Raw genomic sequence first — 14,794 nt, forward strand, 5'->3', positions numbered from 1 at the left:
GTGTCTTATAGTATCTTTGTTTTCTCTTCCTCCCTCTCCTTGCAGGAAAATGGACAAAGAAAATATGGCGGACCTCCCCCTGGCTGGGATGCTGCACCCCCAGAACGAGGCTGTGAAATTTTTGTTGGAAAACTTCCCCGAGATCTTTTTGAGGATGAACTCATTCCACTTTGTGAAAAAGTGAGTTGTGGTCCCTCTTATAATCTACCTATTCTCATCTAACTTCTGAGTATGTAAGTTCCTTGAGGCTAGAGACTTTTTTTCCTTTCTTTATATTTCTATACAATGCCAGCACATAAAAAATTAATAATTTTGGTAAATTTTCCTTTTTTAATGTACTGTTTTATGGAAATGCTTGTTTTATTACATATATCAAATAAATTAATTTTAAAAGAGAATAAAATGAACAAAACCAGAAAAATAAATAAACAATTGATTTTTGATTGAATGAATGCTTTGAAAGGAAATTTCTATTAAAGAAATAGGACAACTGAAAGAACAAATTATATGGAACATAAAGACAAAGCAAAGATTTGGGGAAATATTTGTGGCAATCATAAGAGCCAATTTGACATTAAATTATGCAAAGAACCAATCTTATTTCAGGAAAACACAAAATCACTAGTTCAAGGAGTATAAAAGAATTAACAAAAGAATAAATTATAAAGATTTATAAAACTCTTCAAACTCCCTAATAAAAAATGCAGGTTCAAATCATTTCAGTCAAATTGATTCCCTCTGTCCCCTCCCCCTACCAATAGCTAAATCCAATGTAGGCAGGACTGAGGAAAAACAAGCACAGTAGAGTGGAATAGAAAGATCACTGGGTTTGCAGTCTGGGAACCCTGGCTTCTAAGTTCTTACCTATATGATCTGGAAAAACCATTTAATTTCTCTGAGACTTAATTCTGTGGTTAGCAAATTATGGATTTTTACCTAATGATCTCTATGATTCTTTTTATTTCTAATATTCGATGAATTTGTATATTCAAAGCATATATTTATACTTTTCTGGCAAAATTTCAAATTGGTGGAATTGTTCTGGAGAATAATCTGGTTAAAACTCCAAATGGTTACCTTTTGATTCAATAATCTTATTCAGAAAAAAACATACCCTTAAAAATTGTCAAAATTATCCAAAAGAGCCTTAAGTTTTAATATGTTTATTAATATTATTTGTAACTGGGAGAAAGGATTTTTTGGGGGGTTATTTTGTTTATTTTATTCTGAACTTAAGAAATGAAACAATCATTATTTGTGGAATGGCTAAACAGTCTAGTTTTTCAATATAATCAATTACCATACTACTACTAGAACATAAAGAAATGAGAAACATACAAAATGATATGAAGAAAGCAGACTTGAATCAGTATATGGATTATTTGAATTTATATAAAAGGAAAAATGCATATATATTTATATACATATACATATCCATGCAAATCAGTTGGAATCTAAGTTTAATTTAGTTTGTTGTTTAAAGTTACATTCATATAACATTGCTTTAAAAAAAAAAAAAGATGACAGTGTCTTATTCCCAGCTGTTTCTCTGACAGCTGTCTTCATCAAGTAGCAACTTTGCTTTATATGGAAATGAGGATAGAAATAGGTCAGAGCAAGAAGTCATCACAACTATAACTAAGAATGCTTGTACGTGGGGCAAGTGCCACAGACTGACTGTTGTGAGGATGCTGGGATCAAGAGGCCTGGAAGAGGCAGACATGATGAAATATCAATATAGGAGGGCTGCTATAGAGAGCTAGAGTTGAGATAAGGAGATGCTCACTTTGTAGAACTTCAAATGTCTATAAGGATCATTAACAATCTCAAAATTTGACAATCTGTCACTAACTCCTGACAGCACTACTCCAGTTCCATTTCTGGTTGGTATGCTCAAAATTGCATCCCTTTCTCTAAGTTGATGATTGGTTAATACTTTCTATTCTTTATTACCTTTCACAGAGGAGAAAATTATAGGATCACAAGATTTAGACCTGGGAGGAATCTTTGAGGTAGTCTAATCCAAACTATTTTTCCCACTGAGGAAATTAAGATCCCAAGCAGTGCTGTGATTTACCAGTCATACAGGTCATTAGTGATATTGCAAGGATCTGAGTCTAGAAGTTCGAACTCTGAAATCCAGTGCTTTTTTTCCTTTAAAAAAAAAAAAGGAAGGAAAAAGGAGTCAGTATCTCTAGAGATTCAAATTCTATCTTTAGGGGGAAGGACTCAATCATTTCCTGGTACCAGGATTTTTGTTGCTGACAAGTACCTTTGTGGATCCATACAGCACTCTGAAAATGTATTTGGGTCCTCCCTCCACCCCACCCTCACCCCCATTCCCACCATCTCCTGATAAAAAAAATGCTTCAGCCCAGGTAGAGAAGGAATGAGGAATCAGGGAGAAAGCAGAACTGAACCCAGAACTAATCTCCCTGGAATAGAGATGCCAAGTTGAAAATGGAAAGTTTGGGGGATCCCACGGGATCCCATCCCAGTGCTGAAAGATTAAGGCTTCTGTCTATTTTGCATTTTTATAGTTTGGTAAAATCTACGAAATGCGGATGATGATGGACTTTAATGGAAATAACCGAGGCTACGCTTTTGTCACATTCTCCAACAAGCAGGAGGCCAAAAACGCCATCAAGCAACTGAATAACTATGAGATTAGGTAAGACCCCTCTTGATGCACGTCATTGTGACCACATCCTCAGGGGTTTCCTTCCATTCGCCTTCTTTTGTACATTCTTCAGCCCAACATTGGTCTTTCAAAAATGTAGCATCCAGAAATGTACATGAATCACCTCCTTATTCCTGAAAAATGTGTCTCTCTTAAAGCAGCCTAAGATCACACTGCGGAGTTTTGACCTTGATATTATACTATTGCTAGGCAATGGGCAAATCGAACTGGCCTTAAAGTCAGAAAATCTGGGTTCAAGTCCTTTCCTGAGTGATCATTTATCATCTTAATACCTCAAGAAACTCACTAAGATCATACATTGTGGAGGAAGTGCTGCCCTGTACTGGTAGAGAGAGTTTCCTCTCTTGGGAGTTACCTATTTCAATGAAATTCCAGGTCTAGTCCTTCTTAGCTTCTGAAGCAGAATTGCCTGGGACTGCCTGCCTTTCATAAGGAAACAGAGTGATGGTAATGAAATGAACTCTACATGAGGGACCAGAATCCTAGAATCCAAGCCTGAGTTCACCATATCATTCAATAAAGCATCATCCAACCTCACTCAAAATATGAAGAGGTTTCAATATCAGTGTCTCCAAGGAGCCTCCCTGCTCCATCTGGGTGTAGATGAGTAGAGATCTGACAAAGGTTCTGGAGGGTGCTTAAAACTGGGTAGGATCGGGCTTCTCACCAATAACTGTTTTCTTGCAGGAATGGACGCCTCCTTGGGGTTTGTCCCAGTGTAGACAACTGTCGATTATTTGTGGGGGGAATCCCCAAGACCAAAAAGAGGGAAGAGATCTTGTCAGAGATGAAAAAGGTCACAGAAGGAGTGGTGGATGTCATCGTCTACCCCAGTGCTGCAGACAAAACCAAGAACCGGGGCTTTGCTTTTGTAGAGTACGAAAGTCACCGAGCTGCCGCCATGGGCAGGAGAAAACTACTTCCAGGTTTGCAGCTCTCCCCAGCCCCCCCACCAAGGGAAAGAACTCACTGCTCCCTTCTCTACAGCTGTCACTGAGAATAAGAGAAATCAGGATTTCTTCCTTTCCCATTCAAATCCAATATTCTCTTCTTTTGGCTTTCCTCTGCCTTAAGCACCCAATAAATGGGTGTAGTAGAAAAAATAATGGAATCGGAACATGGTGGCTTAAGGTCTCAATCTGCTTGTGATACTTTGGGCAAGGTCTTCCTCTCCCCCATCTGGGAAAAGTCTTTCCCGAGAAAAGGGTAGAATTGGTCTCCATGATCCCTGAAGTCTCTTCTAGCTTCAGGTTTCAGTCCCAGGATATTAAAATAGATGCATCATCTGGCTTTTCTATCACAAGTTCTATTTGAAAACAGAGGCACATTAAGTTCATCTGGTAACAATTTCCAAATAGACACACACATATATGTATGTTTGTGTGTGTATGTGTGTATATGTATGTATTCATGTACATATACAAGTATTCTTTAGATAGAGCCATACATGCATTGTGTACATATATATACATGTGTGTATACATATATGTACACATATATGTAACTAAATGTTGCCCAACGAAGACTTTTCAATGAAGTTTTTCAGTCCTTTCTTGGAAATGGATTATTTTGAAATTTCAGCCAACAATAATCAGGACATTCCTCAAGGTCAAGTTTTATTGCTGCTTATCTGCGTGTGGGATGATGATGATGATGATGATGATGATGATGATGATGATGATGATGATGATGATATTCTCAAACCTTTACAAATCTTACAAGTTAGAGACAAGGGCTTCAAAATGCTTTTTGTCAATGGTACTTTCGGCTCTAAATCACACAACGATGAATTACAGACCACTAAGAGCAATCATAAAATATCATTTCCTCCCTAGGTCTGCGGTAGTTGAAATAAGAGTACAGTTGTGAACACACTTAAATCAAAAGAGGGAAAAGCACAGAAGCTGAAGGCATTGAAGCACAACATTAACTCCCCCAATTCCACCTTGACAAAAAAGAATCCTGCTGTCTGAAGTTATTTTGAAGAGGAGATGGAAATACTTAGACTCCTATCTCAAGAAAGCCCTTTTGGAGTTTATTGGCACCCATCTGAACAGTAGAAAGAATAATCAGACCAAAACAGCCATTGAATGTAGCTGTAATCTGTAATAACATTCATAAATAAGCACAGCTTCTCACCACATTTGGCTAAAGTGTCAAAATAGTTTGGAAGCTACACACAAAATTTGGTACATGACTTCTTAATAGCTAGCAGTTATTAGTCCTTGAAGGTGCTCTACAATCATTTTCTCATTTGATCTTCATAAAACCATGAGAATTAGAGATGCTATTATTATACCTATTTTATAAATAAGGAAACTGAGGTACTTAGAGATTACATAACTTAGTCCCAATGATTGGGCTCTTATCAACCACCATCCCATTATTTTTAAGTGTACCATCTTGGTAGAATTAACTCTAGAGGTGGCTCCTAAGGATATGTGAAAAAGGTTTCATAAGACTTCATCAAAAACTATCCAGTATTCACAGTAGAAAACTTGAATTTCATTTGGCAATTAAAGGAAAGAGAAAAAGAGAGAGAGAGAGAGAGAGAGAGAGAGAGAGAGAGAGAGAGAGAGAGAGAGAGAGAGAGAGAGAGAGAGAGAGAGGAAGAGGGGGAAGACAAAGAAGGAAGACAGAAAGGAAGGAAGGAAGGAAGGAAGGAAGGAAGGAAGGAAGGAAGGAAGGAAGGAAGGAAGGAAGGAAGGAAGGAAGGAAGGAAGGAAGGAAGGAAGGAAGGAAGGAAGGAAGGAAGGAAGGAAGGAAGGAAGGAAGGAAGGAAGGAAAGGAGAGAGAGAGGGAGGGAGGAAGGGAAGGAGGGAGGGAGGAAAATGGAAGGAAGAAAAGAAAAAGGGAACAAGGAAGGAAACATTTAGAAAACAAAAGTACATCTAAAACTCCAAATTCTCTTTCTCAGCAACTAAAAGCAAACATCTAAATGTTAAGATGCTGCATGGAGAAAATATATTGCAGGAAACAAAATAACAACTCGTATCTGATCACAAACTCTACTAAAACAAAGGGGACACAAATCTCTGGAGATAAGGACATGGGGACATGGGGACTATCTACAAGATCACAAAAACATTCCAAATGACAAATGACAAAGTGACTCAAAGGAGATATGGAAAGCTGGACCATCATTAATAATGACAGTGCTATTATATCACTGGAAATGGCTGAAACTCCAAATCCTCTGCATAACTGAAAGGAACAAAACAGTACACCAAAGAAACCCAGGAATAGGAAAAAATATGTCTTATCGGTTTTATAATCATTGAATTAGTTGCCTAAATTACAACATTTATTAATTACCATGACTTTTGAATCTGTTTGATATTCATGGTTTGCTTATGTACTAAAATGATATAAAATAGACCCAAATATAGTTAAAATGTCAGGGGATTTAATATCTTCATGGAAAGCATCTCTATTTATATAAAGTATGTCATCCTTGGGCAATAGAAATGTCAATATAAAGTAGGAATGGATGTTTAAAATTATCTAGGGCAATTTCCTCTTATTATAGTTGAAGTAACTGGAACTGAAAGTACCTGGCTCAGTCACACGTATAATAAGAGAAAGAGTCAGAGCTTGAATTTTAGTTCCATTCAAAATGTCAAGAACAACTGATATATATACGTGTGTGTGTGTGTGTGTGTGTGTGTGTGTGTGTGGTGTGTGTGTGTGTGTATGTATGTATGTATATATATATATATATATATATATATATATATATATACACACACACACACATATATATACATATATATATATATACACATACACACATACATACAATATTTTTCAGGGAGATCATTAAGCCCATTGGGGTTCTTCCCACCTTTCACCTGTCCAAAACAAAGCCAGAATGTGGCTTTCATGTTAAAAAAAAAAAAAAGCCTCCCCTGAAGCTCTGAAGAGCTTACCTCAAAAATGAAATGAAGATGATGATGACAGTGACCAGAGTTGAAATCAAAAACTACTTTAAGGTTAACAAAACTTTTTCAATATGAATCTCACAATGACTTTTTGAAGCAGAGACTACCAGGCATTGCCCCACAGCAACGTTACCCAACAGGCATCTGTTCTCAGAGGAGGATGCTTGGGCTCAGAGAGCTAAAGGATCTTTCCCAAGAACACATAACCAAGAAATATCAGACAATGGCATTTGAACTCAGGTCTCCCTGTCTCCAAGTTTACCCAGAAGTACTTTCTGTGAAGGATTTAGGCAAGCTGCAGTCTCAGTCAGACCAAGTTGCAAGAGTCAAAGTCCACTCCATCACTGAGTTCAAGAAAGGAGGACAAAATGAATTCTTCCTGTCAGGTTTCATGGAGAATAGATTAAACTAATCAGAAATAACTAACCACAACTGGGGCTTCAAATATAATATGGTAGATAGAGCACTGGATTTGGAATCAGGAGAATCTGAATTTGAATTCTGCTCAAATATTTACTACCTGTGTGACCCTGGGCAAGTCACAGTTGTTCTAGCCTCAGTTTTATTATCTATAAAATAGGATATCAGTAACACCCACATTACAAAATTGTTGCAAGAAATATAAAATTATAGCATTTTGTAAACCCAAAATAATGGCAGTCATTATGCTCTCAGAGTTTCATTTCCACTGAAACTTGGGAATAGTCTTAACACTAGAAATTCTGTTTCATGCCTGGTTAAGAAACAGAGAAGATCGAGGCCTCTGCAATCCAGTGACAGGGTCAGAGCACTTTGTCTGAGTTCTCACGCCACCCTTGCAATGACCAGATATTTTCAGGGTGACTAGGACTGCCTCAGGAAGTCTTTGGAATCACAGACATGATCTGAGAAGCTCCTGGAGATGAGTGGAAAAGGACCAAACACAGTCACGGCACATGTAGTCATCCAGGAGAGGCAAAGCACATAAAGTCCTGCTGCTCTGACCACTTTCCATACACCACACAAGATGGAGACAAATTAACACATGACTCTGAGTTACGAATGAACATCCCACTAAAGACAAGAGAGACATAGCCAGAGCAAGGAAATCTGGGAACCTGTAAAGTGCAGCCCCAAGCTATCCCAACCAAAAAGGCTGACCTGGGTCTGAAGTACTCTGTATCAACCTAAGGCTTCATAATAGCACCAGCAATTAAGATAGAATCATAGAATCCCAATGTGGGAGGCAACCATGGGATCCATCTTGTCCAACTCACCCTGAATAAGAATTTTCTCTAGAACATATTCTTGAAGCTTTTCCTGAACATCTCCACCTACTCCTTGAGGGATCCCACTCCACATTTAGATATTTCTTGATGTCAACTATTTTTCTTTCTTTGACCTCAAGCCTAAACTCTCTGTGATTTCTACCCATTGTTCCTACTTCTGCTCTGGAGCCAAACAAAGTCAGTCAAATCTCTCTTCCCTCCTTTAATACTTGAAGACAAACATTTTTAAGACTCCTTTAAGCCCTCCACTATATTGCATCCTCCTCCCTTTTCCATAATGTTCCTGTGGCAAAACTGATGGCTGTCTAGAAACATTGTTTGCCAGGATGCTGACTCAGCTCCCCCCTCTCAGGTTTGTCACTGTCCCTGGCCAGGGTGCTGATACAGCTAGAAATGGAACTCTGTGGCTACAAAGTACAAAGTTGGCACCGGATGCATTTTTCTTAGGTCAGGGCTGTTTTCTTACTTGAAGGGTGGGAGGGGAAGAAGAAAAAAACTCCAGCTCCCTTTTGGATGACTGGGGGTATATTTGGCTTTCTCTTTCCCTTATGTTATACTCACATCTTGGCAAATCATGGGTACCTTGAAGCTAACTTATGCTAGCTCTGAACTTCTCCTTGCAATGATTCTGACCTTGACAGAATGAGGATAAATGTGACCCCCTAAGCAGAGGTGCCCAGGAAAAACAGATTATTAAAAAAGTTTTAACTTGGCCAAAGTAAAACCATACCAGTATACCTCACATAGGCATTGCACATAATAAAAGGAGAAACTCAATCATATCTATATTTACATCCTTGGGATAAATGAAACAATAGGAAAAAGGAGCTTGCAGCTAAGTGGAATGATTACTCAAAAGTATTCATAGAAAAACAACATGACAGAATTAATTTTTATCCTGCTTTTAAGAAAAATAATGAGGAAGATGGGTGGTTCAATGGATAGTGTACCAGGCCTAGAGTCAATAAAATCTGAGTTTAAATCCAACCTCAGATACTTACTAGCTGGGTTATTTGGGACAAGTCACTTAATTCTTTTTGCCTGAGTTTCCTCATCTATAAAATGAATTGGCAAGGGAAATGGCAAACTATTTCAGTAACTCTACTAAGAAAATCCTAAATGGGGTCATGGACAGTCAGACACAACTACACAACAACAAGAAAAATAACAAAACTTTTAGTATTTTACATGTTCATTTCATGGTACAGTAACTGTAAAAAAAAGATCACCATGAGAATAGGTGTAGAATCTGTATCAGAAATGAAAATGTAGAGATATTCTATTGAGAATGCAATAATTCCCTGCAAATCAGATCAATACGTAATATTTTGTGAATTCAATGCAAGCTGGACATAAAGGGTGTCTTAAAAGAAAACATGATAGAAAATATGGTTTAAGATTAAGAAACAAAAGAGGTCCCAAAGTTTCTAGATTATGTGAATAAATTAGACTTATGTATTATGAAATCTTTAATGGAAAAAGTTGTCAGGTGGCACAGGATGTGAAAGCATTCAAATGACCTCACAAAAATGAAATTGTTTGTAATTTAACAGACAGGAAATGACTAGCAACTGAGGCAGTGACCACTTTCAAAACATATCTTTATACAGTCAGACAAATAGTTTTTCAGAGTAATGATCAAAAGCAATGTTAAATGAGAGAAAAAAAATTAAACCAGAAAGAAATCATAGAGAAAATAATGTTTATAGTCAGATTGGTATATTTTAAAAGAAGATCAATTAAGACAAATCTGACAGGAGTATGGAAAGTTCATATCGGAAAAAACAATAAATGGATGAAAATGGTAAAGTTCTTGTCAAGATTTCTCTAACAGTTTCTCCTTCAGTGATTGTGAAATCCCAACTCGTAGCAGTGTGCTGGATGAAAATATAGAATTCCAACTCAGGGGGCTCGATCATAGATCTAGGCAGGGAGAAACAAATAACCAGTTTTCCAGATGTTTTAGATAAACTATACATGGAAAAAAGAAGATTCTCTGTAGAAAGAAGTTGTCCATTTTCCCTTCCTTCCATGTCCTGAAAGATTCTGCCATTTTCCAAAACAAACAAAAATAGTTTTTGAAAGGAATATCATAGTTTTCCATGTGTTTTATTTGAGCAATCCCAAAACTTACACCTAGATCTGTTACATTTACTTTGACATCTTATTTCTTGCTTGTGAAAAACATCCTGTTTTATGATCGTAACAGCTGAAATGTCCCTAGCCTTCTTACAATGACAAATGGTTCATGTATGTTGCCTAATGTAAACTTTACAACACTGTGGTAAGGGCAATTTTTTTTTGAAGATTTGTTGTTTCATTGGGAACTTTTTGTAAGGAAACTTCCTCTACCGATTCAGAAAAGCACTGATACTATAACTTATTGTCTAAGAAAGTTTCTTAGAATGTTGAATAAATAAAGGAATTGATGAATGAGTGAGTAAATGAAAAAGAATTAATAAGCAGAGTTCCAAATGCTGTAGTAATCTTGAGGATGCAAATGCAAAAGGAAAGTGATGATTCCCTCCCAAAGGGAGGAACAACACATTTAAAGATATGGTTGACAACAGGGGATACTCTGATTTAGAAAATTACTGGGAATATCAGAGGAGACCCTGAGGTAGACACTGATAATACCTTTACCTAAAGCCAGAATAAATTAGATTTGATTCTGGTTCCATAGTTGGAGAGGTCATGAAAATTTTGAGGGCCTGTGAAGAGCTAACAAGGTAGCTGGCAAGAAGATGATTGGGGTCAGAGAAAGAGGTGAGGCAAGGTTTTCTACCACTGTGGAACTAAGGTCTTCCTCACTTGGAGGTCAGATCCCAGTACCATGCTTTCCTTTCCTGTACCATACTCTGCCATATTGCCGTTATCATTTCCATTTTATGGGTGAGGAGGCAAGAGTTGGAGAGCAGTTTCGAGTCTTGCCCAGGGCCACATAGTCAGCCATTGCCAGATGCAGATTTAAAACCCAGGTCATCTTAATTCCAGCACTCTATCCATTACTTCACCGGCCTGGGAAAAAGAAACTAATGTTCTCTTAATCTTTTTTTTTCCCTTCAAATGACCTACCTCTCTTTATTTCAATAAAAGTATGTCCTATATCCAACAGTTGAATGAAGATGTGAGACCATGTTTAGCCATGAATGCTAAGCATTTTAGCCAAGAACACTAAGGCCCTCCCAGACATCTCCCTTCTGTTACATAATCCCATACTGTGAGCATCCTTTCTATTATCAGTGGACATCAGAGTCCCAAGGACACAGATCATGAACTAGGACTTTATAGACAATTATATATGATGTCTTTGTCTGACCATCCTGTGATCAATTTAGTGATAAATCATCTCCAAACTCAACAAAATGAATCTGATGGAGTATAATATATTATTGGAACCATTTTCATCTTTTAGCAAGGTTGAAAATATAAGATTTGTGCTTCATTCCAACCCTACCTTCTCTGCTCATCTCTAGTTTCACATCTCCAACTGCCTCTTAAATATCTCTGGATATCCAGTAGGCATCTTAAGTCTAATATGTCTAAAACTGAACTCATCTTCTCCTGGCTTCCAAACCCTCTGCCCTTCCAAAATCCCCCCAGTACTATTGAATGTACCACCATCTTCCTGGTCATCTATGCTCACAACCTAAATGTTTTCCTCAACTTTTTGTTTCTATACCCGAGATCCAATCTATCACCAAAACCTTCCCACTTTACATTGATAACATTTCTTCCTTGTGTCCCTTTTTTTTTGATTCTCTCTAGTACAGATTCTCATCACCGTGATGACAGCCTCTTACAAGGAGATCAATCTTCACGCTGCAAGTCCACTTCATTTCAGTCCATGCTCAACTCAGTTGCCCAGTGATTATCCTACAGTGTAGGTCTGACCATCTCATAAACACACACACACACACACACACACACACACACACACACACACACATGCACACACACACACACACACACACACACACACACCACTCAATAGACTTCAATGCCTACATATTATTTTGAGAATCAAATAAAAAAAATCTTTATTCGATATTCAAAATCCACTTGCCTACTTTTTCAATCTTCTTCTATTTTATATATCGCCCACCCACTGATATATTCTGTGATCCATTACACTGACCTCCTTGCTATTTTTCAAATATAAAACATATCTCTAAACCTTAGGCATTTTCACCGGCTATTCCCTATGTTTAGTATTCTCTCCCTCCTCATTTCCACCTCCTAGCTTCCCTAGATTCCTTTGAGCTCCAGACAAAAGACCCATTTCCTATAAAAAGGCTTTTCTGAATGTTTTTAATTCGGGGACCTTCTCTCTGTTGATTATCTATGCTTTATTTGTACATAGGTCTTTGCATGTTGTCTCCTCCATTAGGCTGAAAGTTCCTTAAGAGCAGAGATTGGCTTTTGTCTTTCTTTGTTAGCACTGTGCCTGTTTAATTCAGAAGAATTGTGTTTACTTCAAAAGAAAAGTTCTAGGATACTAAAAGTATCCTGGAGGTTCTTTCATACTGCTATTTTCCACTTCATTTACACTCACATAGATATCATCCTGATTTCTCTACCAGACAGCTTTTGGGCTGGGTGCAGAATGTAGCACAAGGACCACCATATTTTACTCAAAATGTTTTCTCCTCTCTGATTTCTAGATTCATTGATTTAAAGCTGGAAAGAAATTTAGAGGTCACCTGATCTGATCTCTTCCTTCTATAAAGGGGAAGACTGAAACAAAGAAAGTGACCTTCATATGGCTAATAATTCCACCTTTGTGGGATTCCTGTGTATGACAACTTGATAGTAGAAAGCATGCTGGATCTTAAGTCAAAGGAGCTGGGTTCAAATCTTGGCTTTGCCATTTGCTGAATATCATGTTAGACAATTCATTTTTACCTTACCTCAGTTTCTACATCAGTAAAATGTAGGAGTTGGACTGGGATTACTAATTTTTCCTTGAGACCTAAATCCCTGACCCTATAATTAGTGACATTATAAAATGAAAGAATTGATGAATGAGTGAGCAAATGAAAAAGCATTAACAAGCAGAGATTAAGTTCCAAATGCTGCACTAATCTTGAGGACGCAAATGCAAAAGGGAAAGCAATAATTGCCTTCCAAAGGGAGGGATAGCACATTTAAGGATATAATTGGCAGCAAAGGATACTCTGATTTAGAGTGTGATCAAGGACCAGTCTGCTATCTCAATTGCTACTTTTCTCAATCATTCTTCTGCTCCTTCTTACCAGGGAGAATTCAATTGTGGGGACATCCCATTGCAGTAGACTGGGCAGAACCAGAAGTAGAAGTTGATGAAGACACAATGTCTTCTGTGAAAATCCTTTATGTGAGAAACCTAATGCTGTCTACCTCTGAAGAAACCATCGAAAAGGAATTCGACAGTATCAAACCAGGTAGGGACTTCTGTGGGAGATGACTTCCATTTTGGGAGTGGGAGGTTCATGCATTGGGCCTTGATGCAAGTCTTCACAGCTTTGTTAGGACTACCTTTATCTAAATAGTCCTATAGTTGAATATTTAGTGAACAAATTAAAAGGTGAAAGACACAATGTCTTCTGTGAAAATCATTTATGTGAGAAACCTAATGTTGTCTACCTCTGAAGAAACGATTGAAAAGGAATTAGACAATATCAAACCAGGTAGGGACTTCTGTGGAAGATAACTTCCATTTGGGGATGGGGAAGTTCATGCATTTGGCCTTAATACAAGTCTTCAAAGCTTTGCTTAGGACTGCCTTCATTTAAATAGTCCTATAGTTGAATATTTAGTAAGAAAATTAAAAAGTGAAATAATTCGTACAGTCTTGGAATTAAGGTGCAGAGTAATTCATCAGAGAAAGATCTATGGGAGAGGGAACTGTAATCTCAATGAGTCAACAGGGAGATGTGGAGTCCTCTCTTATAACTAAATATTGGCTGCAGTAAGAGGTTCCAATGAGCAGAATTAGCAAGGTGATAACATCCCGCATTCCCTCCTAGGTAGACCAATCTAGAATATTACGTTCAGGTCCTGACCATTCATGACAGTTCAAAAATGGCATTGGCAAACAAGATGGTGAAACTGCTCGAGAGCATACCATATAAGGACTGATTGAAGGAAGATACTTAGTATGGACAAAAAAAATTAGAGCAATATGGCAGTGATACTTAGGTTGTGTTGTAAAAGGCCTCAGAAAAAAAAGAAAGAGGAACCATGGGTGGGAAGCTAACAATTTATAATCTGCTCCCAACCAGAATGGGCTGCTCAGAACTGAATCACCCTATGTGACAACAATAATAATAATCACAAAATAAAAAAAAGCAAAAGCTACTAATAGAGCAACCACATCTGGCAGTATTACAACATTCTGCCCCCCTAGTCTACCACCTTTCCACCGAGAAGAGCAAGGAATGAGACCTCCTCCAGGATCATCCTATTGACTCAGAATTTGGCTTTTCTTTTGTGGCTCAAACCATCTTCCTTCTCTATTCCTGGCTGTCATACCACCCACCAGGAGTGAGCGATGCTTATAATGTTTAATGGTTACAGCTGAACTTTTGAAGAACATTAACAAGAACAAGAGGACATTCCAAAAACAATATTGAAAGGCTAGTCATTTATTAGCATTTCCTCCTAGCCCATCCTGGTAAGCCATGGCTGAATCTAGGCCCCATTAGTTGGAACAAGAATGATAAAAATAAAAAAACAAAAACAAACAATTCACCTTTCTCTATACTTCTGCTCTGGGCTAATATTGTATGTGTGGTCCTTAATTTGTTGCCTAGACTCATACATTCCCTAGTGATGCCCATCATACTTATTCTTTTTCATGCTCTGGGAGAGAATAAATAGTAATGAGTTGATGGAAGGGAATG

The 14,794-nt window shown here is 37.7% G+C and overlaps 1 protein-coding gene across 2 annotated transcripts in view; it reads left to right on the forward strand.

Annotated features, from left to right (window-relative positions):
• The window catches only part of A1CF (APOBEC1 complementation factor), a 95,098-nt gene that overhangs the window by 57,075 nt on the left and 23,229 nt on the right, over positions 1-14,794 (forward strand). For both annotated transcript variants that reach the window (XM_074297070.1, XM_074297071.1), the window contains exons 3-6: positions 46-180; positions 2,541-2,671; positions 3,389-3,627; positions 13,169-13,333. In XM_074297070.1, coding sequence (XP_074153171.1) covers positions 46-180; positions 2,541-2,671; positions 3,389-3,627; positions 13,169-13,333 — 670 coding nt within the window. The remainder of the gene's footprint in view (positions 1-45; positions 181-2,540; positions 2,672-3,388; positions 3,628-13,168; positions 13,334-14,794) is intronic.

This window comes from Sminthopsis crassicaudata, chromosome 2, assembly GCF_048593235.1.
Source record: "Sminthopsis crassicaudata isolate SCR6 chromosome 2, ASM4859323v1, whole genome shotgun sequence".
Classification (NCBI taxonomy): Eukaryota; Metazoa; Chordata; class Mammalia; order Dasyuromorphia; family Dasyuridae; genus Sminthopsis; species Sminthopsis crassicaudata.